The following is a 27,947-nucleotide window of genomic DNA, read 5'->3' on the forward strand; positions in this document are numbered from 1 at the left end:
TCAGGGGAATAGGAATCTCCTAACAACTCTCAGCACCCTTCTCAAACTACACTTTCCAGGATTCTTTGGTGGAAGCCATGACTGTCTAAAGTGAAATAAAGGTCTGGCGTGGGTGTGGCTCCCTGATTAGCCAAGCGATAAAGCTGTGAGTCTGGCTTTTGGAACACTGACAGTTGGTTCTTATTGAACATGCCTGATTTTATAATAGACTTCCATTTTAAATTTCTTAAATTAAAAATCAGCCAGGCATTTTTTTAACTTTCAAACTGCAGAAGATGAAGGTCAGAGTATGGGGAAAGGTCAGTAACAGGACTACAGGAACTCTGTGAACATGACTGATTTTTAATTAATTTCAACAAATTATGAGACCATTGATAGAAAAAAGTCTGAAAGTAGTCTGGATTTTTTTCCTCTTGTTTTACACTTTGAACTCTCGAGTGTGTATTGCCATGAAAACTTAAGAGGGTTGTTAAGCAAGCATTTCTGAGTTCAGGACTATAGGTTTCGTAGGGTTTTGTTTTGAAATATGCTTATGGGAAGCAGTAGAATGGCATGGGGGGCATTTTCAATTTAACACTGCAGAATGCAAAAAATCCATGCTGGGTAGAGTATACAGCCACTCTCATGGCATAATTGGAGCTTTCCCTGTATGTTTGATAAAGGAATATAGCTGCTCCCTACACACCAAAGAGTAAAATTTTCATTTTCTTTAGCTACTTCGTCTACCGTCAATAGGTTCCTCAACATTTCCATCTATGAGTTCTTCGATGTTTCCTTCTTCTGGACTTTTTGACTCATTTAGCTCATTAGGAAAACCTTCAGTCTCTGTGGTGAAAAGAATTGTTAATTTAACACTTCATAGACAAAATACTAATTTTAGCAGTGGTTTTGATGCAAACTCCTTCTTGAATGAGAAAGGAATTTGCATGGAATCCTGCCGAACTGAGCAGGATTTAATCCACTCATCAGCTGATGAGCAGGGGTTAAATCCTGCTGTTTGGCTGTGTGTCTGTGTTCCCTGCTGAGAATAGGCATGCACAGCCAATGCAGGACTCACGAGTAATGTCAGCTGATAGGTGGGTTGGTATAGTCTGGGGAAAATGGCCTGGTGGGCTAAATTGGTCCCCGTTGGGCCAAGGCTGGCCTACGGGCTGAAGGTTCCTCACTCCACTTCTATTACATTCACAAGATGTTATTTGAAAGTATGCAAAATACTGGCATTTCAGGATCTTGAGGACAGCTCAAGGTTTATTTTGCACCTTCTTTCTGGAATATTTTTTACTTTTATTATTCTCAATGCCTCTATGTTACTCCATACTTGCTCTCTCACCCTTCCTTGCCACAAACAAGCCATTTTTTTAAAAAAAATCTTCCAGAGATATTTCCCCACATGCTGACCATGGATGGGTGAGGGAAACACCTTGTGGAAAATTATTTCCAGAGTGAGGGGAAATTGCTTCTTTCCATTTGCCCATTTTCTGCCCTGGTTTGCAGTATGCCTAGACTGGTTTTAGGTTCAAAAAAGACTGGAGAAAAAAAATTAGGGCTGGGTCAGAATTGTTCAGAAAACTTTCTGGCAAATTTCGGACATTTTCTTTTTCAACCTCTTCCTGCTGGAGAATTACAGTTTTCCCTTGGAGAATATTTGGTAAGATGACCCCTCCAATTCTGTGAATATAGGTTGCAACTGTGGATCCAGTTTTAATCTTGTTTAATATTATTACAGTATTGTTGAAGGAAGCAGTGGACGTGATTCCTTCTAATCTTCCTCTCTTAGCCCATTGCTTCCTTCACCTACCTATATGACGAGAAGGAGTTCATAAACATAAAGTGAGTCAGAATTTCTAAGAGGAGAATTTTCTGAGGAAAAACTGTCAAAGAATTTCACCTCCTCCTGCAAGAGTATTTGACACACCCCTCCATTTCACCACCCTACAAAGTTTTGGGAGGCTATTTTAGCTCAGCACTAAACACACACACACACACACAATGTAGTTTAAGATTTACCTTCACCTATAGTTGCACCATCTTTTTCCAAGGCGACTCCTTGGCCACTGGTTGAAATCCCAAGGTCTAAAAGAAACCGGATTAAAGAACAGATCGATCCTGTGAGCTTTTGCAATGAAGATAGCAGCGGCACAGAAAACAGCCAACAGTGCCGCCATTTGTGCCCTTTGCCTCTATACAGCAGAGCAGGCAGGGCTACAGCTCATAACCACTTCCTCTGAAGCTTTCTCAAACTCCTTATAGTGTTCCCACTATCCATTTGTTAGAAAACTATAATGGATTTTAATGGATTTTTAGGTGACAGGACAAGGTAGGCAGTGGTAATTGCTCTGCCCTAACTGTCAAGCATAAGATACCACTTTCTGCAGTGGTGTAAATCAATAGGGAACCCGCCATATCCTTTAAGCTAGCTTTATGATGCAATGCCACTTTCACAAGAAAAGAGCCCATTTCTATGCCTAACATAAGCTGGAATTCATGAGCATTGAGCCCTGGTACTCCCATATCATGCACTTTTTTCTACACATGCAGGCTAGCTGGCAGATGCCACTGTCTCTATTCAGAGAATCATCACCTTTCCCTAATCAGTGATTAGGCAGATCAAGCCACCCAGCATTCTGAGATTGCAGAACAGTTTCCCCAGTAAGAGGGCATATTTCTTCTTTGTCCAATAAGTCATTGGCCCTGGGGTGGGCAACATAGAACTTAGGTGCCACATAGGTAACTGCCCAGTGTCACTTCTGGGAAATTCTGTGAGAAACCCAACAGCCTCAGAGCTTGCTCTCACAAGCCTTTAAACATACACATTCCAGTTAAGGGTGGCACATGTGGAGCCAGCAATATGAATGCCCAGGGTACGTGCAGAATATAGTGTGGATCAGCTTTCAATGGATCATGTGGGGTATTCAGAAATGTCTCAGCAGTGTACAAAAGCTAAAATGTTGTGTTGCAATCCACAATATTCATGAGTCTGGCTCAAGAGCATGATACTTGCAGCTAAAATTCAACACAGATTAGCTCAAAACTGTGGATGCCAAGAGTTGAGAAGTTTATGAGAACAGGTCCTTAATTTGTATTTACAAAAAAAAAAGGCTCTAATCCAGGAGTTACCGAAGGGTGGTCTGTGAGTTTCATTTAGGTTCTCTGACAGCTATAGTGCAACCACCACAAGCATTCCACTTTTATCAAATATATGGCTATTATGTGTTCAATAAACTGTGTAAGTTAACCAGTCCTTAGTGCTCAACAAGCTGCCTGTTGTTAAATAGAGCAAATGTTTATTGCTTTTAAGTCTTCTTTTCGCTATCCTAATAGATATAAAAAACTACGAGCTCTTCTGGAAAATTAATCCGTATGTGTTTTTTTCAGTTCTCATTGGATTTTCTGTATATGGAACTGGAAATTTGTGACACTCTACGGAAATCTCACTATTTATAATTTGGGGGAAAAGCGAATTCACTGACACATCATTCATGTATGTATCACAATACTGTTCTTTAATATCTATCAACATCTGAGTTACATATTCTAAAAAGTTATTATTATCATAATAGCCTCTCTTTAATACTAAAGCATATAGCTGGCTTCTTGTATTTTTCTATCCTGAAAAACAAGTCATGTGGATAGGGGGGTTTTTTTAAAAAAATTTTTTTTATTTAACTGTATTTTTATACTGCCCTTGAGCTCAGGGCCGTGTACAACAACAATTAAATCAACAATATACAGCCCTCACATAAAAAAACCTACATAACTTACTTAAAAACAAAGTCTCCAATAATTATAAGCATTCTCAAAATCATCATTGCTGTAAATACAGTATCTTTGCCCTTCAAACACTTGGACAAACGAATGTGTCTTCAATTCCCCCCGCCCCATATATTTACATTCTTAAAGTGCTCCTTTGACTTACCCTGTTCAGCCTGGAATACTTGATCTTCTTCCATTAAATAATTACATGCCACACGAGTGCCTATAAGAAACAATTTCCATGTTCTGACATTTAACTCTATTGTGGAGAACTATGAAATGTACATTGCCAAGTTAAAGTAAAATGTTAAAAATAATTGGGTTATAATGTCTGAAGAAAAAGCCTATGGCAAAAAAATAACATAAGAAATAATAGCAAGAGAGGCTTTGGCCAAGAACTTTCAGGCATATAGTCAAGTGCTGAAACAATTGTTCATTACTGTTTGATTTTTAAGGCTGCAATCCTGTACCCACTTTCTTGGAAATAAGTCCCATTGAACTCAGCAGGATTTATGTGTATATATACAGACTTGTGATGTAAATCAAATCTGTATAACATGTAACCCCTATACTTAGCACTTCAAGTCTCGCACTGTGGTCTCTCTAGTCCAGCCTTTCCCAACCAGTGTGCCTCCAGATGTTGCTGGACCACAATTCCCATCTTTCCTGACCATTGGCAATGCTGGCTGAGGCTGATGGGAGTTGTGGTCCAACAACATCTGGAGGCACACGGTTGGGAAAAGCTGGTCTAGTCCTTCAAAAATGATGTATCATTTTAAACCTGATCTTCAGATTCAACATGTGTTATCTATTATAGAAAGCAGTTAAATCCTGCTGCTGATTTTTACCTCTCCTCTGTGGATACATTTCTGCTACTTCACCTAACGCAACTTGTTTTTCCTGCATGGGGGGGAAAAACACACATTTTATTTAACTCACAACTCTTGGTGGCGGTACAATTATTACATCTGTAAAGTGCTTTTTTTAAAAAAACCACCACCCTTTATATATTAGGACAGCAAATATTCCTTTCTTGTATTTTCCTCTCTCTCTCTCCTGTGAAATGTTCATAATTTCACATGGCTTTTTTTTTTTTTGCTGATACCACCAGTCTAAGGGATTGACCCACAAAGATAATCAAAAATTTCAAAACTTTAAAGTGGTGTGTTTCAAGTAACATCTTTCATCTCAATATTCTAAACATAGAAAACTGAAAAAACAAACAATTCAGTGACATTTCAAATGATAATACTATGGTCTGTAATCACACTTACAATTTCCAGTGAAATTGATGGGTCTGGATTAATTTTTGTGTTATGTTTGTGCTACTTACCTGTGGAAATCTCTACAGATGAGAGACTACTCAGGCAAATCCATGATGCTAACACGCATTTTGGAACTTGAAGAATCAAGGAACTTTATAGGGGAAGATATGAATTACTGCTTCACAATGTATTTGTGCTATTTATACTGACCTATGAATTCATTATTTTGTTTCCTGTCACCAAAAACTTGTGCAATAATGAACGATCTAAGTAAATGGGTACAATCTAGAGAGTATTAGGCAAGTTTTCAGTGCCAATGAAATTTGACTTAACTGTACACTTTAAGCTATTGGTAATGTCTTCTTCCCTGATCTGAAAATAGGGCTGCCATATATGGAGTAAATCTAATGTGTAGGGAATGTGCCACATTTACAATGTGTCCAAAACTGAAAGGAAGAATTATGAAAGCAATATTGCAGGATATGAAACCAGCATGATGTTACCCGAATCAGATCACAGGCTAGAATCTGAAGATACTCTTGGGTTTTCTCGCTAATTTCTAGTTCTGTAAAGATCTCCCAGCTGCCATTCTGGAATCTTACAGGCATGGAGTAGACAATCCCCTCAGGAAGTCCAAACTGACCTAAGGAACAGAAACAGTCCCTCCAAAATGTATTTCATTCACAGATAACACACATACACACACACACACTCTTCTGTGATGAAAACTGGGAATTATGTGGAGCATATCCACCACCCTGCCTTCAGACCCTAAGAAATATGGCAGTAATGCCACGAATAGTTTGCAGTAGTAAATGCCCCCTCTAAGGATCATCTTAGACGCTGAATAGAAAGGAGGTAAAACGGACGGAGGCATCTCCATGTCTGAAACCTAGAAAGACCTGTGAAGGAAAGGAATGAAGGTGAGCTGTTGTAACTACCATGGAAGAGGATCTATGATTTATATAACCAGTGTCCCTCTGACTTGGGTTCTTTGTCACAGTCACAGGTATAGCCTGGACTAGAGTATATTATAGTATTTTTCAGATTACTTAAAAAGGTATTCAGAATTTAGACACAAATCATAGAGTGAAACTTACTATAATCTTGATCTGTTACATGTTCATATTTATGTCAGAAATAAAAAAAGACAGGAAGGTTATAGCTATAACTTACAAAATCATAAAACTTCAAAATATTTTTAGATCTATCTGTTCAAGCACTATTTTTTAAAGATCTGTTTCTGAAAGTGATAGTATGACCCACTATTTTAAAAAAACAAAATTTTAACCTATTCAAAAATATTAACACCATGATCCAGCCAAAATAAAACACCTTTAAATCAGATTGATTTCAGAGGTAGACATTTAAGCAGGCATGAAATGCTGCTGCTGAAATCAATAGAACTTACAAACGCTTAAACTTTGGTTGGATTGTGCACAAAGATTTTAATTGGCTTTAGAAAACATATGTCTTTCCTGTGGTCTCTAGTGCAAATGGTGCAATATGAGAGAGAAGCATTTTATGACTATTTGACTAAAGGGCAACATTTACCTTCACTGATTACTCCCAGGGAGACCATTTCTCCTGGTGGGGAGTCCTGGTACCAATACCTCAGCACCGTAGCAATGGTATGTGCAGGTGCCATGCCTACACAGTGAATTTCCCAAGAACTCAGTGAACTCAATGCAACCACAAATTCAGATCGCATCCATTCACTGTCAAATGAGAAAGGAAAGCTTTTCTTAAACAGAAGAAAATTACAGTAAAAGACTACTTTCTAAAGTTCCAAACTTTTTAAAAAACAAAGCCCTTCATCAAAAGATCCAAGTTTCAGATCCCCAGCCTCATACATTGCCCCAATCCCTTCAGCAAGGTTTGTAGTGGTGTGGGAGGGGCAGACAACTGGAAAATGTCCATGTCCTTTGTGCTCTTTCACCTCCAGGCAGACTGAGCTTGGGTTGTCAGGTTGAGATCCTACTTTACCTTTAATCTGCTGCTCAGCTGGGAGAAGATGAGGCAGCCACATTGTCCCTTATTCATTTCCTCTCATGTTCTATTGTCTGCCTCCCTCCCCTACTTGCTGTAATGTGCAGGACTCCAGGTGTGCCATAATGCTGGTGGGGAAGATGATGGACCACAGGAAGGGGTGCAAGTGGTTGGGGAAGGGGTGGTTGCTTCATCATGGAATTTGAAGGTGATGGGGGAGTCTCCTGGTTGTAATGTGGTAACCTTGTGTAGGAGACTCTGGCCAAGAGTATGGGGGAGAAATGCAATTCAGTTCGCATTTCAAGCTGAATCTATCAAATTCACACTTTCTGAAACACTATGAGAATTGAAACACAGTTACCCATCAAGATTCACACTGATCCAAATTTTGCAATGCAGTTTTCCAGCCAAATAATGTTTACAGAAATGCATATATTTGGGGAAAGTGCACAAAAAAAAAGATTAGTGAAAATAACACACAAAAATGCATTATATCAAGGGAAATTACTTTGCAAAAATGTGTACATTAGCCAAACTACAGACAAAAATGTGTTTATTAAGAGAAATTCACACTAAAAAGCTAAAGAGTTTTCATGAGGATTTTTATTTTTAAAAAATTGCAAATTGCTGTGGAGAACTAAATTTAAGATTGGAAAAATGAAATTGAGAAAACTGAAAATGACAGTTTTCATCCTGCCAAGTATACTTGACTACAAAAAACAAACCAACAAACAAAAACAGAAATGTTCAAATACAGACGTATCGCAGACCAAAATCTAGGAACCAGCATTTACAAATATTTTTGAGTGGGAAAATGTGTTTCAAAGCCTTACATGGTATATGACTCCAACAGCACATTGGAGCTACTGCTATTTATGGTACTTGCCACAACCAGCCCATTTATTTATTTTAAAATATTTTGATCTTAATAACTTTAAAGTACAATATCAGGTTTTAGGTAATGATGCTCTTTCCTTATATAACATTCCTTATGAGTCCAGGTGCATGAGAGAAGCTTTAATTTGTAGCAGAGCTCTCTCTGTTGGTGGAAACAAGTAAACTACAGGAAAGATGCTTAATTTAGAAGAAAAAAAAACTTTCACACCTTCTCCTTTGCTATATACTTTGGATAATACATTTGATAAATGGAAGGATTGGCATTCTCATGGTGTTTTAAAGACTAGTAGAGAGAAACACCAAACTCTACTAGGTTCGATTGGAGGATTTTGTCCTTAGAACTCAGTCCTGAAAAAAATGAGTGCCTCTGCTTCTTAGCACAATATTACATGTCCGCTTATCATTTCATTTTTCAAGCCTTTCAGACAGATGCTCTTAGTAGTTTGTCTGAGATTTTCCACATACAAACACAGGGCCAAAAAGCATTTAAAAGGAGACTTTTGGATAGTAAAGATGCAAAAGACTAGGAAACAAGCAAAGTACTTGGATAGTTGGTTCAGGGACTGTATAAAACCATTTTTAAAAAAAGGAACAATGAATATCACAAAAATACCTATCAAACAGGACATCCAACAAGGGACGGAAAAAGCTTGGTGGGCCCCAGATGGCACTGTCATAACTATAGAGCTCTGTTTTACTCAGATCAATGAAGCTGCTTCCACTGACATTACCCCAGACAAGGAGATTTTTTATTCCTGTTGAAGACATCAATAGAAAAGATGAATGAACAAAAACAGGCAAGAACAAGAAAAACCCTACCGGAACAGACCAAAGGACCATCTAGTACAGCATCCTATTTTTCTTGGCGGTCAACCAGGTGCCTCTGAGAAGTTTGCAGGCAGGGCATGAATGCAAAGACCTCCTTCTGCTGCTATACCCCAGGTGTATTGCCTCTAAATCTGGCAGCTCCATGTGATCATTCTCCTTAGGAACCATTATATTCACATTATATTCACATGAAAGAGATTTCCCACATTTATGCCCCTCCTCCCCAAAGCAAAGCTCACTCAGGATTCCTTTCCACTATGCACAATCGTAGACAGCCGCTTTGCCACGCATGTGCTAGCAGGCAAGGAAGATGTGATTTAGTGGAGATGATTTACATGGAGTTGATTTAGTGGATATTTTGAGAGCAAACCAAAATGAGATTGTGATGAAGTGGCAATATTTCTCAGAACATATCAAAATCTTCAATGGGCCCTTGCAAAGCAGCATTTAATAAATCCCACTACCTTGGATGAAAGCATTCTCCAAATTGTTAACTCATGGGATACTTATTATAACAAAGCAACTCTTTGATTAGTTTAAAAAATTAAAGTTTTGTCCTGAACTGAAAAACAACAACGATGCTTTATGTCTCAGGAGTTAACTGCCTCTTCTTACCACTGAGTACTTTCAGGAGATATGTCTTCTGCTAGGTTCCATGATTATAAGAAATTCTTCTTTCCATAAGCAACATTCATTCATTCATTCAATCAATCAATAAATCCATTTATATCCCATCCTTCCTCTCAGAAGGAGCCCAGGATGGCAAACAAAAACACTAAAAGCACTCTAAAACATCTTTAAAACAAAAGCCTTTAAAACATATTAAAACAAAACATCTTTTAAAAAATATTAAATTCTTTCAGCAGCAGGATAACATGTTGTTGATACCCTGCCCCAGTGAGTAGCTGTGCTGCTGCATTTTGCACCATCTGCAGCCACCTCAAGGGCAGCCCCACACAGAGTGCATTACAGTAATCTAGGCTGGAGGTAGGGATGGGGGAGAATATTTGAAAAAATCAAACCTGGTACCTGATCCCGACTGAATTCACTAGTTTGCTACTCCTTTGGAGCAGCACCGATCTCTTGTGGTGGGTTGCGGCAGTAGTAGGCATGGATTTTGCAGCCGTGACTGCAATCAACAAGATTTTTTTAAAAAAATCCTCCCCCTATTTTACATATTTTTTTTCAAAATTAAGATGTTGTGTCAACCACAGGATTTCCATTTCTCCATTATATATTACGAAATAATTTTTGTTATTATCACATTATTGTTATTATCTCTTCTCCCAAAGGGTTCTTCAGGGGGCCCCTTTCTTTTATAAAAAATAGATTATTATGAACAACACACATACACACTGTGCTGCCCACCAACCACTCAGTTCGGTGCAAGTAGCAATCATTCACCCTGGGAAAGGGATGGGTGTACTATCCTCTCCTCTAGGAGATATCAGTGCTTCCAAACTGGCACATACCATATCCAAAAGAGAGTAAGCCTGAGGCAAGACAGACTCAAAGGCGATTATCTGCCTCATTGATATGTAAAAATAGGAAAAAAACACCACGTGGAACACTGTGATTAATTCATTCATGTAAGTAACCTAAAAATTATACAATGTTTTACCCCACTGCCAAAAACTCTCATGAAACACTGGGATCATTCATTCAGGGCAGCTACCTAAAAATTATGCAGTGTTTTTCCTGCCACCAAAAAACCCACGTGGGACACTGTGATCTCATCATTCATTCAGGGCAGCTACATAAAAATTACGCAATGTTTTTCCCAAAGCCAAAAAACCACGTGGGACACTGTGATCTGATCATTCATGTCAGTGACCTGAAAATTACGCAATGTTTTTCTCTGCAACTAGAAAACTACGTGGAATGCTGTCACTTAAAAAAGTATTAACGAAAATAATTTTTGCAAACCCCGAAAAAAAACCCTGCAGATCAAATGGCTGAAAAATGCAAGCAGCAGATTGAATCGGCAAGCGCCAGAGAAAGCGAAACAAAAACAGAGGACAGACTGGTAAAGAAATGACGGACTATCGAACTGCATGCAGATCAGCACCATGCAGTGAACCCCATCCATGCCTGGAGGTTACCAGTGCATGGACAACAGTAGTCAGGCTATCCCAGGCAAGAAATGGCTTCAGCTGTCTAACAAGTTGAAGCTGGTAAAAGGCACTCCTAGTCACTGATCTGGGTCTCTAGTGACAAAGATGGATCTAAGAGCACCCCCAGAATACAAACCTGCTCTTTGAGAGGTAGTCAACTGCCAAAGCAGGCAATTGACCAATTATACGAACTTGAGAACCACAAACCCACAGCACTTCTGTCTTGCTAGGATTCAGACTGTTTATTGGCCCTCATCCAGCCCACCACCAAGTCCAGGCACTGGTTCAGGCCTTGCACAGCCTCTCCTGATTCAGATGTTACAGAGAAATAGAGCTGGGTATCACCAGTGTACTGCTGACACCTCACCCCAAATGTCCTGATGACCCTCCCAAGAGCTTCATATAGATGTTAAACAGCATGTGGGACAAGATGGTACTCTGCAGCACCCCACAACACAATTGCCAGGGGGCCAAAAGGTAATCACCCATTGCTATTTTCTGAAAACGACCCTGGAGAGAGGGTCAAACCACTGTAAAGCAGTGCCTCCGATACCTATCTCACCACATTGTCTCAGAAGGATACCATGGCCAATGGTATCAAAGCAGCTGAGAGATCAAGTAAGAATAACAGGGTAGTACTCCCTCTGTCCTTCTCCCGATAAAAGTGATCTGTATGGGTGACCGAGGCCGATTCAGTACTATAAAAGGCCTGAACCGAGATTGGAAGGGGTCAAAATCTGTTTCATTCAAGAGCACCATCCTGGATCCATTTGGTCATATCCCTTCAGTCAGCTTTAAAAAGGCAAGAAGGACAAGGGTTGAGAGGACATGTTGCTGGCTGCATTGTCGCAAGCATTGTCCACATTAGGACAAGCATCATCAAGCTGCATCAACTGAAACTGATCCCAAGCAGACGTTGCACTCGATACCTCACTGGGGACAACAGTATATGTGGATGGGATATCAAGATTGCTATGGAGGCGAGGAACTTTACCCTCAAAGTGCCTGGCAAACAATTCACAGTGGGCTTTAGAAAGGTCTAAAACTCAGTTTCCTGGAGTTAATGTTAACAAACCCCTGACAATACAAAAAAGTTTCACTGGATGGCTACTTGAAGATGTGATGGGGGCAGAGAATGGTCCTTCTTTGCCATCCTCACTGCCATACTGCAGCCATGGTTATGATGTTTTACTCATGCCCTATCAGCCTCACAGCATGTTTTTTGCCACTTGCGCTCCAGCCATCATCCAACCTGTTTCATTGACCTTAGTTCATTGATGTACCAAGGTGCAAATTGGATTCCACAATGCCAAAGAGGGCACTCTGGGGTAACTGTGTTAAGATCCCGATGCATCTTGTTGTTCCATAGCATGACAAGGCCTTCAACAGGGTCACCTGCTCTATCTACTGGAAACTCCCTCAGGGCATTCAGGAATCCAATGGATTCCATAAGTCTCCAAGGGTGGACCATCTTAATCTATCCACCACCCAAGCATTCAGCCCAAATTTTAGGATACACAAATCTTAGTATGGCAAGGTCATAAGAGGACTATGGCCTTTGCAGTTTTATTTGGGATGGTGGTGGCTTTGGTTCTAAGGCCTTGAATCTCATATTAAAAATTCTTGTGTCACAAAGCTATCGATACTGTGTTTTTTCTGCAAAGAGTAGGATTACAACATACAGATTCGTAACTCCAGTCTCAATAGCCCACCCAAATTCTATTTTAGAGCTTCAAATGTTCAGATGCACCAGCTCCTTCATTTGATTCCATAATGTTTACATTTGCCATACATTACATTTGCCTTCTGCTGTATTCTTACATTTATGATACGGTCTCTAGCAGAGGAGACATTAGTCCTTCCATTGGTGGGAAGTGCATGATCCATACTATTGCACACTTCTAGATCTTATTTCCAACTCTAGCTCAGTTGTTTACATTCAAAAGAACTAAGGTTTGAGCCCTGGCAACTCCAGTTAAAAGAAGCTCATTAGGTGCTTGTGAGATACTGTTGCTGCCTGTCACAATAGACTGTACCAAGAGCCAGTGTGGTGTAGTGGTTACAGCACTGGATGAGGACCTGGGGGGTCCAGGTTCAAATCTGCAGCAGACATTAAGCTTGCTGGGTCACCTTGGGTCAGTCACAGTCTCTCACCTGCTGTATGAATTCTTTGACTTCATTTACAGTAACTGGAGGCCATTCAGGAGTGTCAGGAGGCAGATGAGAAAGATGGATTGAAGAAATATTTTGACAAATTGTTAAAAATGGCTGTAAAGTGGTTCTCCCAAACATCAGCTGTTATATGACACTCAACGCCACCCAAATTTTGTCCTAAAGCACCAAAAACTAAGTGCTAAAACTTTGCAGAGTTCCAGGAATAGGAGGCAGATATCAGCTGTTGCCATGAATTTCGAACACTTCCAGCTTATTTCATCTTTTAAAAGTCTTATATTATTTTCACAGCTCATAATAAAAGGGATAAAATAATGTTCATTATTTATACGATAATTTAGGTACAGGCAATGCAATTCATTCCTCAGGTTTGTGCACTCTTTATTAGACCAACCCTTGGCATGGCCCTGTGGGCATTTCAAAGGAGACACTTTGTGTTCTAAATTTAGACAAAATTGAGACACCAAGGATTCAAACCTTGGTATACCAAATTCCGAATCAGAAACTATATGTCTACCCAATTCCAATACTTAGGGTGAATCAATGAGCTCAATAAAAGCCTCTTCCAGTCTATAGTAATATCTCTTAGATTTTAATGACTGTTAGCTCTTCATCTTCATCTTTGCTCTTTTGATTTTGTGATTATGTATTTATACAGTTGTATATGCTTTTTAACATCTACATGCAGCCTCTGGGTGCGGTCATCAGGAGTTTTGGAGTGCGTTGTCATCAGTACGCTGATGACACGCAGCTCTACTTCTCCTTTTCACCTTCTTCAGGTGAGGCTGTTGATGTGCTACCATTGCTTGACCGCGATAATGGACTGGATGAGAGCTAATAAACTGAAACTCAATCCAGACAAGACTGAGGCACTGTTGGTGAGCCCTTTACCTGCCCAGAGGGTGGATGTTCATCCTGTTCTAGATGGGGTTATACTCCCCTTGAAGGAACAGGTTCGTAGTTTGGGGCTCCTTTTTGACCCTTCCTTGTCGCTTGAGGCTCAGGTGGCCTCGGTGGCACAGAATGCGTTTTACCATCTTCGTCTAGTAGCCCAACTACGCCCCTATCTGGACAGTGACGATCTCGCCTCAGTTGTTCACGCTCTGGTAACTTCTAGATTGGACTACTGTAATGCGCTCTATGTAGGGCTGCCCTTGAAGACTGTTCGGAAACTCCAGCTAGTGCAAAATGCGGCAGCCAGGCTGTTGACGAGGACCCATCGGTCTGCGCATATAACACCTGTCCTGGCCCGCCTGCACTGGCTACCCATCTGTTTCTGAGCTAGATTCAAGGTGCTGGTTTTGACCTATAGAGCCTTACATGGTGTGGGACCGCAATACCTTGTGGAACGCCTCTCCCGCTATGAACCTACCCGTCCACTTCGTTCAGTATCTAAGGCCCTCCTCCGGGTACCAACTCATCAGGAAGCCCGGAGGATTGTTGTTAGATCTAGGGCCTTTTCTGTGGTGGCCCCCAAACTCTGGAACAGCTTACCTGAGGAGATACGCCTGGCGCCTACGGTACTTTCTTTTAGGCACCAGGTTAAGACCTGGCTATACTCCCAGGCATTTTAATGTTTAATGTTTTCATGTTTAATGTTGTTAGTTAATTTGCTGTTATGTGTTATTGATTTTATTATACTATTGTATTTTAATCCTGTTTGTACACCGCCCAGAGAGCTATTAGCTATGGGCGGTCTAAAAATGAAACGAAATAAATAAATAAATAAATAATATATTTACAATGGTTGGTTGACTGCAATAAAAATGTGGTTGTCGTTATCTCTAAGCTTAACCTACCTCACAGAGTTGTGATGATGATAAAATGGAGAGAGAGGAGAACCATGTACGCCACCATGAGCTCCTTAGAGGAAAAGTGGGATATAAATGTAATAATAAAATAAATACTGAGCTAGATGGAACCACGGTCTGACTCAGCATAACTTAAGGTCATATGTGCATTTAAACATATAATAAAATTGTCAATATAATGGGGCTGTTCAAATTTATGAAGCATTTTATGAATACAATGAATATCCAGGTATGAGTTTTCATATTTATTCACATGTTAAAAAGTTTAGGCATTCATTATTATCTGTGAGAACTAGTATTCATCCCATACAAGTATCGGAAACAGGCATGTTTCTTGTTTTAAGTATTCTTTAGAAAAATATGCTTTATAGAACTGATGTGGCCAAACCATACTTCAAAATATCTTAGATCTGGAACAAACATCCAAGGAGAAAAGCAGGTAGAGTTCATATCAATGCAGAATTTCATAGTCTCTTTCTGTCTGTGCCTCCCTCCTTTCCACCTCTCCATCTGTTTCAGCTTTTCTCCCTGTTTCCCCCTCCCTCTCTCTCAAAGCAGGCTAGAACTGAGGGTTCTCCTGCTTCTCTTGCTCTTTGTGTTTCAGCTTCACCCATTCCCGGTTTCCTCCCCTTCCCGTTTCTCTCCTTCACCCTTCCCCCACCTCACAATTCACTACAGGCCTTTTTCCCCGGGCTGAAGCCACGGCTTTTTCTCTTTCCCTCTCTCATGTAAACAAATACATATGATGCAGAAGAGGAAGTGAATTCTAGAGGGGGGTCTAGAAAGCAGGAGTGAGCCCATAGTGTCTGGAGGGCCTCATGAAATTAGACTGAGAATTATGGGTTCCCCACCACTTTAAATTCAATGTGGCTCATGATGTTATTGACTCACCCTTAGGCCTAAGGTTCTCAGTTAAGTACTAGTGACCTTATGTACTTGGGAGAACCGCTAGAACTGCACAACTTCTAAGAAGCATACAGATTTATTTATTTATTTATTTATATACTGCTCCATAGCCGAAGCTCTCTGGGCAGTTTACAGTAACTAAAAACATTTAAACAAATATACAAATTTAAAAACACATATTTTAAAAACAATTTAAAACACAATTAAAAAATTTAAAACAATTTAAAACACATGCTAAAATGCCTGGGAGAAGAGGAAAGTCTTGACCTGGCGCTGAAAAAATAACAGTGTTCGCGCCAGGCGCACCTCATCAAAGAGATCATTCTATAATTTGGGGGCCACCACTGAGAAGGGCCTCTCCCTTGTTGCCAGGCTCCCAGCTTCCCTCGGAGTAGGCACCCTGAGGAGGGCCTTTGATCTTGAACGTAGTGTACGGGTGGGTTCGTATCGGGAGAGGCGTTCCATCAGATATTGTGGTTCCAAGCCGTGTAAGGCATTATAAGTCAAAACCAGCACCTTGAATTGAGCTCAGAAACATACAGGCAGCCAAGGCAAGTGGGCCAAAATTGGTTCTATATGTTCGGACCGTCTGGTCCCTGTTACCAATCTGGCTGCTGCATTTTGCACAAGCTGCAGTTTCCGAACCGTCTTCAAAGGCAGCCCCACGTAGAGTGCATTGCAGTAACCTAATTTGGAGGTTACCAGAGCATGGACAACTGAAGCCAGGTTATCCCTGTCCAGATAGGGACGTAGCTGGGCCACCAACCGAAGTTGGTAGAAGGCACTCCGTGCCACCGAAGCTACCTGAGCCTCAAGTAACAGAGATGGTTCTAGGAGAACCCCCAAGCTACGAACCTGCTCCTTCCGGTGGAGTGCAACCCCATCCAGGACAGGTTGGACATCCACCATCTGGTCAGAAGAACCACCCACTAGAAGTATCTCAGTCTTGTCTGGATTGAGCCTCAGTTTATTAGCCCAGTCCATTGTCACAGCCAGGTACCAGTTCAACACATTGACAGCCTCACCTGAAAAAGATGAAAAGGTGAAATAGAGCTGTGTGTCATCAGCATACTGATTGGCAACACACTCCAAAGCTCTGGATGACCGCACCCAATGGTTTCATGTAGATGTTGAACAGCATGGGGGACAGAACTGACCACTGCGGAACCCCATACTGAAGAGTCCAGGGTGCCGAGCAATGTTCCCCAAGCACCACCTTCTGGAGGCAACCTGCCAAGTAGGAGCTGAACCACCGCAATGCAGTACCTCCCACTCCCAACTCAGCCAGTCTTCCCACAAGGATACTATGGTCGATGGTATTGAAAGCCGCTGAGAGATCGAGGAAAATCAACAGAGTCTCTCCCCCGACAAAGGTCATCATACAGGGCGACCAAGGCTGTTTCTGTGCCAAAACCAGGCCTGAAATCCGACTGAAATGGATCCAGATAATTGGTCTCATCCAAGAGTGTCTGGAGCTGGCCTACAACCACTCGTTCAAGGACCTTGCCCAGGAATGGAACATTTGCTACCGGCCTATAGTTACTAAGATTCTCTGGGTCCTGGGAGGGTCTCTTCAGGAGTGGTCTCACTACTGCCTCTTCCAGGCAGCCAGGGATCACCCCCTCTTGCAGAGAGACATTAATCACTTCCCTGGCCCAGCCGGCTGTTCCATCCCTGCTAGCTTTTATTAGCCAAGAAGGGCAAGGATCCAGCACAGAAGTGGTTGCACGAACCTGTCCAAGCACCTTGTCAACGTCCTCAAGCTGCACCAACTGAAACTCATCCAAGAAATAGAGACAAGGCTGTGCTCTGGATACCTCACTTGATTCACCTGCTATAACACTGGAGTCTAAGTTCTGGCGGATGCTAAAGATTTTATCCTGGAAGTGCCTAGCAAATTCATTACAGTGGGCCTCAGATGGTTCTACCATGTCCCTGGGGCCAGAGTGTAATAGCCCCCGGACAATTCTGAAGAGCTCCGCTGAGCAGCAGATTGATGATTTGATAGTGGCAGCAAAATATTGTTTTTTTGCTGCCCTCACTGCCCCTAAATACAGCTTACCATAGGCACTTACCAGTGTATAAATGCATCCACTAGGAGTTAGTCTCCATCTGCACTCAAGCCGTCTCCTATATTGTTTCGTCGCTCTCAGCTCTGGGGTATACCATGGAACTGTACGAGCTCTACACAAGAGGAGCAATCATGTCAACCACCCAGGTCATTTCTGTATTCCACAGTTCAACCAAGGTTTTGACAGGAGCGCCAGCCCTATCAGCTGGAAAACTCCCCAGAGCCCTTTGGAAACCATCCGGATCCATTAGTCTCTGGGGCCGGACCAACTTAATAGGTCCCCCACCCTTGCAGAGGGGAAAAGCCACTGTAAGTCTAAACTTCAGCAAGCAGTGATCTGTCCATGACAGAGGGACTGATGTAAGGCCCCCCACATTCAGATCACCAACTCCACGTCCAGTTGCAAAAACCAAATCTAGAGTATGCCCTGCTACATGTGTTGGGCCAATGGCACATTGGGACAGTCCCATGGTTGTCATGGAGACCATGAAATCCTGAGCCACTCCGGATAAGGTGGCCTCGGCATGGATGTTGACATCCCCCAGAACCAACAGTCTGGGGGATCTCAACAGTACACCCAAGACCACCTCCGTCAGCTGAGCTAAGGAGTCTGTTGCGCAGCGGGATGGGCAATACACCAACAGAATCCCCAGTCTGTCCTGCTGACCCAACACAAGGTGCAAACACTCCAGACCAGTAGTCACATGGACAGGGTGCTTGCAGAGGGAGATGGAGCTCCTATAGACCACAGCAACCCCCCCAAGTCTACCCTGCTGCTGGACCAGGTACCCTGGTGGGCATAGCTGGGAGAGACTGACTCCTCCCTGCTCACCCACCCAGGTCTTGGTTATACATGCCAGATCGGCTGCCTCATCCACAATTAAATCATGAATGAGGGAGATCTTATTATGCACCGATCTGGCATTTAGCAGCAGCATCTGGAGGTCTGAGAGCTGGGCAACCAACAAACCTGCGGGTGTGGGGAGGACCGGAACAAAGCACAGCTGTTAACTGCCTGGGCCACATTCCCCTTACCTGGCAAGTCCTCCTCACAACACCATATCTCCCTCTACCCGTCACTACACTAATTGGGGCCCCCTCAAATTCCCCCACTTGGCACTGAGTCCTTGTGACGCCCTTCCCTGGATCTCCCTGTCAGGTTCCTACCTGCTTGTGGCTACTGCCTTTCACTAGGCACCACCAGGGACTCCACCAGTCCGGACTGTCCTTTTTTATGGTTTCTCTCTCTGCTCTAGCACAGATCTCACTAGATCCCCCTGCTAGGCAGCACCACCAGTCACATTCTATAACCAATGTTCCCAGAGACCTTGCCTGAGTCTCTCTCTATCCGGTTACATTTTGTGACTGTGTGCTTATGCTGTTCCCAACCCCCTTGTATCAATGCAGATAACTCATATAACTCGGGGTTGCTCTGGATACTTATAATGTTATTATTCTCCTCTTCACCGCTGCCACCATTTGTTACTGTTGCCCTTCAGCCTTGGTTATTACCTTACCCTCCCTTCTGGTCTGTGAAACCCCAGCCAAGGATCAGGCCTTCAGTAAACCAAAATAGTATTTATTAAATAACAGAAATAACAAGATTACTTTTCTAATGGTACTTAAGCATATGGTTTCATCTATTCCTGTGATACTTGACTTATCATTAACTAGAACTCCCACTCCCTCTTTCTCCACACTCTCCTGACACCCACCTCCAAACACCACCAAAACAACCCACAACACCTCTAAAACTCCTCTAAAACACCTCTAAACTGCTCTCAGATTCAACTGTCATTCTTCCATTTATACTCTCAGCCATTCAAACGCTCAGCCAATCATCCAGCATTCTACTGCTCATCTACTCCCCCCTCCTCTTTCATTCCACTTACCATGTATCTTCTATACAAACAGCACTTACCATATTTACATTAATACAGGAACATCACAGTCCTCTCTCCCAGGCCCATGACTCAAGACCCACAAAAAGGCAGGCAAAGCAGCCACCGCCTCAGCCAGCCAGCCAGCTTATGTATCCCCTCCAGAGAAGGGACAGGTGGAAGAAATCAGTGACAGCTGGCTGAGTACCTGGTCCTGGTCCTGCAAGGCGTGACACCTGCCGAGCGGAAGTCCAACAGGGAGAGGGTGGTGGTGATGGTAGCAGAGCAGCAGAAGCAGCAAGCAAGCAAGCAACAAGCATTCAGTTTATTCCCTCCTTCCGCACTCCAGTTTACTTATTTGCCAATATCCGATTCAAACTGATAAATCCTCTAGCATGGACCAATCTCCCCCACTATCGGTTGGCCTGTTTGTATGTAAACGGTTTGCAGAGATACATCCAATGCCACCACTACTGTAGAATTCCCTTCCACTAAAAGTGCATCAAAGCCAGGGCTTCTTTCAGAGAAACGTCAAGTCCTCCTATCTCAGTAATGTCTTGGACTGTATACTCTCTAGGATAATGCTTCCCAAACGTTTTTCCCCATGGCCCACTTGAAAATTGCTGAGGGTTTTGGTAGACCACCCAAAGATTTTCTGCCTATCATAGCAATGTAATATGCTGTGCTAGATGCTGTATTGTATTTTCAATTGTATTTTTATTGCTTCTTTTATTTCTTATATACTGTATTTTACAATTCAAATTGTAATACAATAAAACACAATATAACAAATAAAAGAATAACATACAATTAAAAATCAATATGAATGTTTAATGTGATGGATCTCCTGTCTTCAACCACAAATCCACAGACGTCGTGGACCACCCAAACGAAGCTCACAGACCATGTGTCACCGTTGGGAAACACCCTGCTAGCGATGGGGTTCACTGCCTAGTCCCGATCCACTTGTATTCCGATAGTTCGCCGTTCCATCCTGATCCACCCTTTTTTTCATGTTCCCACTTGCTTTGGTGTTTGCCAATTCGATCTGCTGGGAGTTTTTTTGTTGCAGGAAAAAATGTGTAATTTTTAATGTAAATGCCTATGTAAATGATCATGGTGTTTATTTTTTCCTGTTTATCACACCTACACACTGTTACGAATGCATCAACTTAGATGAAATTACAAAGATAATTACGTAAAATTGGAGGGAAAATTTTAAAAGATCAGTGCTGACTATAGCCACAGACAGCCACAAAAAATCAGTGCCGGTCTGAAAAGATGGCGGACTGACGAATTCAGTAGGAATCCGGTACTAAATCCGATTTAGCGGATATTCTCCCCATCTCTACCCCCTGCTCTAGAATATTTTAAACCTTGGGTATTTTCATAGATTTTTATATGGATACGTGCTTCTGTTTTATTTTTATTTTTCATTTGTTTAAAGTGTGGTTTAAATATAATTTGATCTGAGATAGGACAGTATAATCAAAACAACTAACAACTAATAATCAATTGTCTGTAACTTACCTGCTGGATGCATATGCAGCTTTCTTGCCAACATGGCTTTGGCTTCACTTTCCAAGAGCATGGTTACAGTAACAATATTCTGAGGGTTAATGGATGGAGCATGTGTCATAAGCATCAATGCCTTAAGGTTAGCAAAGGTTTTCCCCATCACAACAACTTTGACACTGCTTTTGGCATTTTTCTCTATCAGAGGACCGTATATTTCACACTGATTTGTCACTTGGTGGATGCAGTCTTCAACAGATGGGATTGTCTCCTGAAGGATGTCATCGAGCAAAATGATAACATCGGCCTCAAAAAAAGCTTCATCCAATTCGATGTGCAAAGAGACACTACGAAGGACAGGGGATGCTAAGTCTTGGGTCTCCATAACAGTAGCTTCAAGAAGTTCTTTGCAGCTCTTTCGGTCAAGCAAATGAAGGCTGATCTCAGTTTCCATCCCAAATATTTCCCCATTGGTTAACAAAGGGATCAGATGATAGCAGATATGAGCAGATGCTCTGATTAAAAATAGAGAAATAAGAAAAATAGTTAGTACTGAGCAGATGTTGTTAGTTTTATGCATAGGAGATGTATTTTTTGAAAACCATTTTTCTGCCATAGGTTTTCATGGTCCTCAGAAATCAATTGCCATGAGATCTAGTGACATAAACTTCAACCAGGACAGCTGCCATGGACTTTTGAAAAAAAACCAGCAATGTACTTATACATTGTACATTAAGTTTTTTATATATAATGTACTACTTATTTTATTTTTTTTAAAAAAAATTATTATAAAAATTAACATTGAAAACCTAACAATCACATAGGCGAATAGGTTATGAAACTGCTCCCCACAACACAACCACCCCACAGCCACTCTGCAGGGAAAATGCAGTAGGAGCTTAAAAACTGCATTAACCCATTAATCCTACCTGGTCAGGGAAGGGAGCAGTTTTGATGGATAAACTGCCAAATCTAAAGTCCTGCTGGGTTCACACCGGCATGGTGGCAGGTACCTTGGGGATGGCATCATCTTCTGATGTCTTAAAAAAAAGTTTTCCCTCCCAACTGGAAGGGAAAATTAGTATGCCAGCTCTTGGGATGGCATAATTTCCACACCCCCAATTCTGGGGGCATGATGGGGGGAACAGTAGGGCTTGGGATCCAGTGTTGAGTTGCTTAATTTTTAGGATAAGGGTGGTATTTTTAAAAGCACCACTAGAATACAAGAATACTAGAATACCATCCCAGGAGTACATATATATTATTTATACATATAAATCCCACTCCCCAAACTCTGGAGATATTCAGACCTCATGTAGTGCAAGGGGCTGCAGTTGGGAAATTAAAGAAGGGAATCTGTGTTCTGTGGAGTAACAGCTTACATGTATAAATGTGGAGCTTTGTGTTACAAGAAAAGAGTGCATTTATCCATGTACATGTTCCAGATTCAGCTAATTTTCTAGTTCCCTGACATCTGTGTTGTGTAAGAAGAAATGGATCAGACCAAAGTGTTTGAGATTCCCCTTGCAGTTTCCTTTTAGCTTTCCCACCTGTTTATCCAAATATGCAGAGGATTGATAAGACTTTTAAGTTCTTCTTCCTCTGTCTCGGTTTCTGTGTGAGTCTGCAAGTTCTCCTTAGCTATTATGAGCATCTCTTCAGTCATCATGTCTGATGTGATGTTATAGTACTGCTGAAGATTAAAAAGGGTCATCAGCAGGCATCCAATATGGCTCAAACAGACTTATCATCACTTACTTCAAAATCTGAACAAAGTATATTTCATTTTAAAAAATGGAAGTGGAAGAAGAACAAGAAGAAGCACAATTGGAAAAGCCCTCATTACATTGCATCCTACTATGCTGTTAGTTGCTCTGAGTACTTTAGTAGAAAAGCAGAAGAGAAATAACTGATTATTATCATTACTGAGTCAGAGTTGGAAGGGACCTCCAAGATCATCTAGTTCAATTCCCTGCCAACGCAAGAAGCCCACTACTAAAGTATCCCTAAGAGATGGCCATCCAGTCTCTTCTTAAACAATCTCATATGAAAAATCCACCACTTTCTTTAGCAGTCTGTTCTACTGTTGAACAGCTTGTCCCATCAGGACATTCTAAATCCTTTCTTTGTCATTTGAACCCACTGTTTCAGTTTCTACTCTCTGGAGCAAAAGAAAACAAATTGAGTCCATCATCTATGTGACAGCTTTTCAAATATTTGAAAATATTGACTCTCAAAAACATATTTTCTCCTAGCTAAACAAACCCAACTCCTTCAATCTTTTGAAATCTTTCCTCATATGACTTGGTCTCTAGGCATCTCAGGATCGTTGTGGCCCTTTCTCGATGGGCATGCTCATTTGCTGAGATTCTTCTTAAACTGCAGTGTCCAGAACAGTACACCACATGAGGTTTGATCAAAGCAAACCTTTGGAACCATTAGCATCATCAACGTCACCTAGGCCAGTCGTTTGCAGCAGCAGGGTTCTTTAGATTTAAATAATCCAGGCTCCAGGACTCTGCAATCCCTACTGTTGGGAATATGTTTTTGGTCATCAAATTAAGCCCATTGTTCTGCCAATTGAACTCATTCCTCATTATCCTTTCCCAGTGGCCTCAGTAAACAATGCTTGTCTCTCATCCTGGCAGCATGATATGTTATGTGTTCCAAGCTCCTTATGGCAGGGATGGAGAACTTGTGGCTCTCCAGATGCTGTTGGACTACTACAACTCCCAGAATTCCTAACCCCTAACCATGCCGACTATGGCTGATGGGAATTGGAAGTCTTACAATATGATTCTAATGCAAGCATGGGGAACCTGTGGCCCTCCAGATGTTGCTGAACAACAACTCCCATCATCTCTGGTCATCGACCATGATTGCTAGGGCTGATGGGAGTTGTAGTTCAGAATATCTGGAGGGCCAAAGGTTTCCCATTCCTGTTCTAATGTGTTTACAAAGAAATGTAAGTTCATACTTTGTCTTTCTCATATGTAGTATTTTGTTGAGAGACAGGGTAATGTTTAGCCAGTTGAATACTCATTGACTAAATGTAGGGGCAAGGAGAAGAAAAGAAACAGAAAATGTAGAAAGTAACTTTTTACCTGAGCATGTTCAAGGAAATCATTGAATCCTCCCAGAAGAAAGCCCTTTCCTCCACGGTCCAGCAATTCCCTCCAAATAATTGGAGAGTGCTTATGTTTCCATCCATTCTGTTCACAGATCTCCTGCAGCCACTTCTAGAGGAAAAATCCCCCAAAGCAAGCATGAAATGTAACGTTAAGGTGTGTTAAATCCAGGAAAAGCTTATGTTTCAACTTCCCAAGATGATACACCCAAATACCCCCCCTTCATAATTAATAAGAGGCTCGTATATTTTGTACCTGTGTATCTATAGCTGAATACCAAACTTAAATGAGGGGTGATAGAATAGATGGTGGATTTCTGCTTCTTTTGAAATATGTGGGAATTTTGCCACCAAGTTTCAGAGAAGTATACTGCACCAGTGGTATGTATCTGAGGATCTTAAAAATGTTGTAAGCAAGTAATACTTCCACAGAGTATAGGGGCTTTCATATCAGAAATGTTGGCACTTTCCCTCACTTTCAATAGACAGCTATCTCTTTTAGCAACTCACACAACCAATTTAGGAAGAACTGAATTGAAAAAAGGAGTATCAGTAGCTTGTATTTGAAAAGGTTTTCAGCTCAGTGTCCATACTAATTAGATCGTAGGTTAGTATGTTTATACTTCATTTGCAAGCAAGCATCTTAGAACTGGAAGCTATGCTAAGAAAAGAGAAGAGAACAGCGTCTGGAGTGGGCCAATGTGGTCCAACTTTGTTTGAGCAAATTTTAAGAAAATGGCACTTAGCAAAACAGAAAATCCATGACAGGTTTTCAAATGTCTTTGATTCTCAAACAATGGTGTTGTTCCTCACACTTCTGCCACATCCTATGAGGGTGATGGGAGGCAATGCTTTCGTCAACACCCCTTTTAGCGAATAAATATCAGTAAGAGCATACTAGTTAAATATACAAATGCATCCACTAGTGGACAAGATTTCAAACATTTCTGCCAAGAACCTTCTTCAGCTTCCCCTTATTATCTGGGCTGTAATTCTTTCTAAAGAAAGAAAACAGAAGAAATACCAATATATTCCATTAAGAGTCAATACAGGTGCTGTGCCCATATTATCTATATGTCAATGCCTGTCCATTTATACACTTTCATGCAGGGAGGGTATGTGTGCTAGCGAAACACCAGGCCATTACAGTTTTGCCCATACCACATTCCCTACCTCTAAAATATCTGATATATTTTAAATATTTGTACCTCACCTTTCCTTACAAAAAGGTCAAGATGGCTAACAACACCAACCATAAATTAGCATCATTTACAAAAAACATAATCAAATACAGTGGCCAGAATCCAAAGAGCCTTGTACAGCACAGGAGTTTTTCCAGCCTTCCGTTCCTGCAAGTCTGCCCCTTACATCAACTGAAAAGGTGCTTCTGAGCAGGTCCAGCATAGGACATTTTGCTGTCCAAGGGACAGCATGAACAAAGGTGCCCCCCGCTCTACCCAAGATGTACAGTATCTAAGACTAACCACGTTATTTTGGCACCTGAAGCAGAAACTCCAGCAAACACCACCTTCCTATATTTAACACTAATCTTTTTAAACTAACAGTTTCTGCCCTTTCATAACACCCAAAATCGGCTGCCCAATGTGGCTGCTTCACTATCCCTAATGATATGGCCTGCACTGGGGGAGTTCATTTTGGGAAATCCTGCCCTAGTGAACGACACAAATATATTTTACCTCCCAGTTGTCTGGATGCTGAGTAATCTTGTGTATCCTGAAGTTAGGCAAATTTTTCTGTAGATAATCAGCAAGGAGTTCTGCCTTAGCATAATAGGGGCAGTCTGCCCTACCTGTAAATTAAGTAGTAAGAATTTTACTCATTCGTGAGCATGTGATGTCACAGGAATGAATGCTGATTGCAAAGAAGGATAACTGAGAAAAGGTAACAATGCATTACTTCCCAGAACACAACATTTCCACACCACTCTGGAAGTTTCTACTGAATTGTGGAATTTTGTGCCATAATTTGTAGTGATGGCCATTGGTTTAGATTAAAGGGGCCCAGGCAAATTAGTGGAGGATTGGTAAAGCTATCAGTGTCTACTACCCATGTTGGCTATGCTCTGCCTCCATAGCTGGAAGCAGTATGCTTAGTATCATTTGCTGGAAAACCGCAGGAGGGGGAAAGAGCTCTTTGCATTCAGGTCCTGCTTGCCGGTTTCCCAAGGGCAACTGGTTGGCCACTGTGAAAATAGGATGCTGGACCAGATGGGTTATTGGCCTGATCCAGCAGGGCTCTTTTTATGTTCCTGTGTTCCCTTAGCGATCCAACAGAGCTCCTGTTACGTTCTTAAAAATAAATAAGTAAATATTAGCAGAGCTTGGAAAAGATATTTTGAACTACAACTCCCATCTGCCCCAGCCAGGATGGCCACTGGATTGGGCTGATGGGAGTTGTAGTTCAAAAAAGTAACTTTTCCAAGCTCGGATTAGTAGGCACTCAAAAGTGTCCAGTGAAATGCACTGAGGTAGGTTTATAGAACATTTGCTTTCGTTTTCTGAAGATGCCACTGTTGGTGCCTCTAGCACAGGGTGATCTCTACTGCCATGATCACTGGATTCGATGAATGGGTGACCGAAGCAGCTTTATTTCTGTCATATGACCTGCTCGCCTTGGAGTCAAGCTCGCCCGGTATAAAACACATACTGTACTCTAAGCTGCAACCTCCTCTTTCTGTCCCCCTTCCCGGCGGCATCGCTCTTTGCGCATGCTCAGGAGCACCACCTTTTCGTATCAACATCATCAAACCCGAGGGTGTGGGGGAGTAGTTGGCAGATTCCCGAAGCCAGACCAGCCCTACGAATCCCAGCAAAGCTTTGGAAGGTTAAAAGTCTCTCTGGTGGAGCCCTCGCCTCACCTGCGACCACGAACTTGGCCATCTAAAAAAGAAAAAAAAACACCACGAGAGGTTGCTTGTCCCAGGAGCAGGCAGGTCGGGGGAGTTGCCAAGCAACAAGGCACGCGCTGTCAGACTGGAGGGGGGCGGAGAGAGCAGGAAGGACGACGACGACGCATGAACTCTTTTGTCCGCTGCAGGCTCCCATACTGCGAGAGGGGCCCTTTTGCTGGGTTGGGTCACGTGCTGGCCTTCCGCGATGGCGGACCCCGTATGAGTGTCACGCGAGGAGAGTGGCAGGTAGGCGAACTGGGTGACAGGAGAAAAGGGCATGTGCCTGAAGGTTTGAAGGAACGGCGCGAGCCCCAGGTGGATCCCCCCCCATATCACTGTTTCCATAGAGACGGGGGGTCGGAGGTGCGGCCTGAGGAGAGGCGGCAGTCGCTTGACCCTTCGTCGCCTTCCTGTCAGGGGTGTTGTAAGGGCCAGCGGCTTAAATCGCTGGCTTTTCGTGCAGTTCTTAATATGATTGACTGACTTTATCGCATTATAAGCTAAGTTTTACAGGCGATGTACGTTAAAAAAATCGCAAATCAACAAAGCAGATGCAGCGCAACATGAAAATCAATAAGATAACAGAACAGCCAAAAATCAGAACGAAAAGTGAGGATAATGTCAGCCGCCGCCACCCACACACATACAAACACTGAGAAGTAAAAACAGCTACACGATGCTATCCTGGGGGCTTGAAAGACTTGGTTC

The 27,947-nt window shown here is 42.0% G+C and overlaps 2 protein-coding genes across 3 annotated transcripts in view; one reads left to right on the plus strand and one right to left on the minus strand.

The window, feature by feature from the left end:
* Positions 1-497: 497 nt before the first annotated feature.
* MDH1B (malate dehydrogenase 1B) lies at positions 498-27,228 on the minus strand. Of its 2 annotated transcripts, none has more exons than XM_061607797.1 (12): positions 27,207-27,228; positions 26,026-26,138; positions 24,306-24,440; positions 22,752-22,894; positions 21,217-21,716; positions 8,518-8,659; positions 6,573-6,736; positions 5,522-5,661; positions 4,602-4,653; positions 3,917-3,976; positions 2,008-2,073; positions 498-825 (listed from the first exon to the last, which is right to left on the minus strand). In XM_061607797.1, the coding sequence occupies exons 1-12, from the start codon at positions 27,226-27,228 to the stop codon at positions 710-712; spliced, it is 1,653 nt and encodes a 550-aa protein (XP_061463781.1). In that variant the 3' UTR covers positions 498-709. The 2 variants fall into 2 exon arrangements, with proteins under 2 accessions (XP_061463781.1, XP_061463782.1); XM_061607798.1 differs by lacking the exon at positions 27,207-27,228 and adding an exon at positions 26,996-27,034.
* FASTKD2 (FAST kinase domains 2) overlaps positions 27,077-27,947 on the plus strand; it is a 37,483-nt gene continuing 36,612 nt past the window's right edge. The window contains exon 1 of the mRNA XM_061607796.1: positions 27,077-27,485. The gene's annotated coding sequence lies outside the window, so the exon portion shown is untranslated. The remainder of the gene's footprint in view (positions 27,486-27,947) is intronic.

The sequence above is a fragment of the Rhineura floridana genome, chromosome 2 (assembly GCF_030035675.1).
Source record: "Rhineura floridana isolate rRhiFlo1 chromosome 2, rRhiFlo1.hap2, whole genome shotgun sequence".
Classification (NCBI taxonomy): domain Eukaryota; kingdom Metazoa; phylum Chordata; class Lepidosauria; order Squamata; family Rhineuridae; genus Rhineura; species Rhineura floridana.

What these genes read in the sequence shown, in the direction of transcription:
- MDH1B (XM_061607797.1), bottom strand. Translation starts at nt 27,228, where the DNA reads ATGGCCAAGTTCGTGGTCGCAG. An exon ending in ATTTCCTTGAACATGCTCAG is followed by an intron (nt 22,895 to 24,305) that starts GTAAAAAGTTAC and finishes TTTAATCTTCAG; the next exon opens with CAGTACTATAACATCACATC. An exon ending in TAGCCTGTGATCTGATTCGG is followed by an intron (nt 4,654 to 5,521) that starts GTAACATCATGC and finishes CCCCCCATGCAG; the next exon opens with GAAAAACAAGTTGCGTTAGG.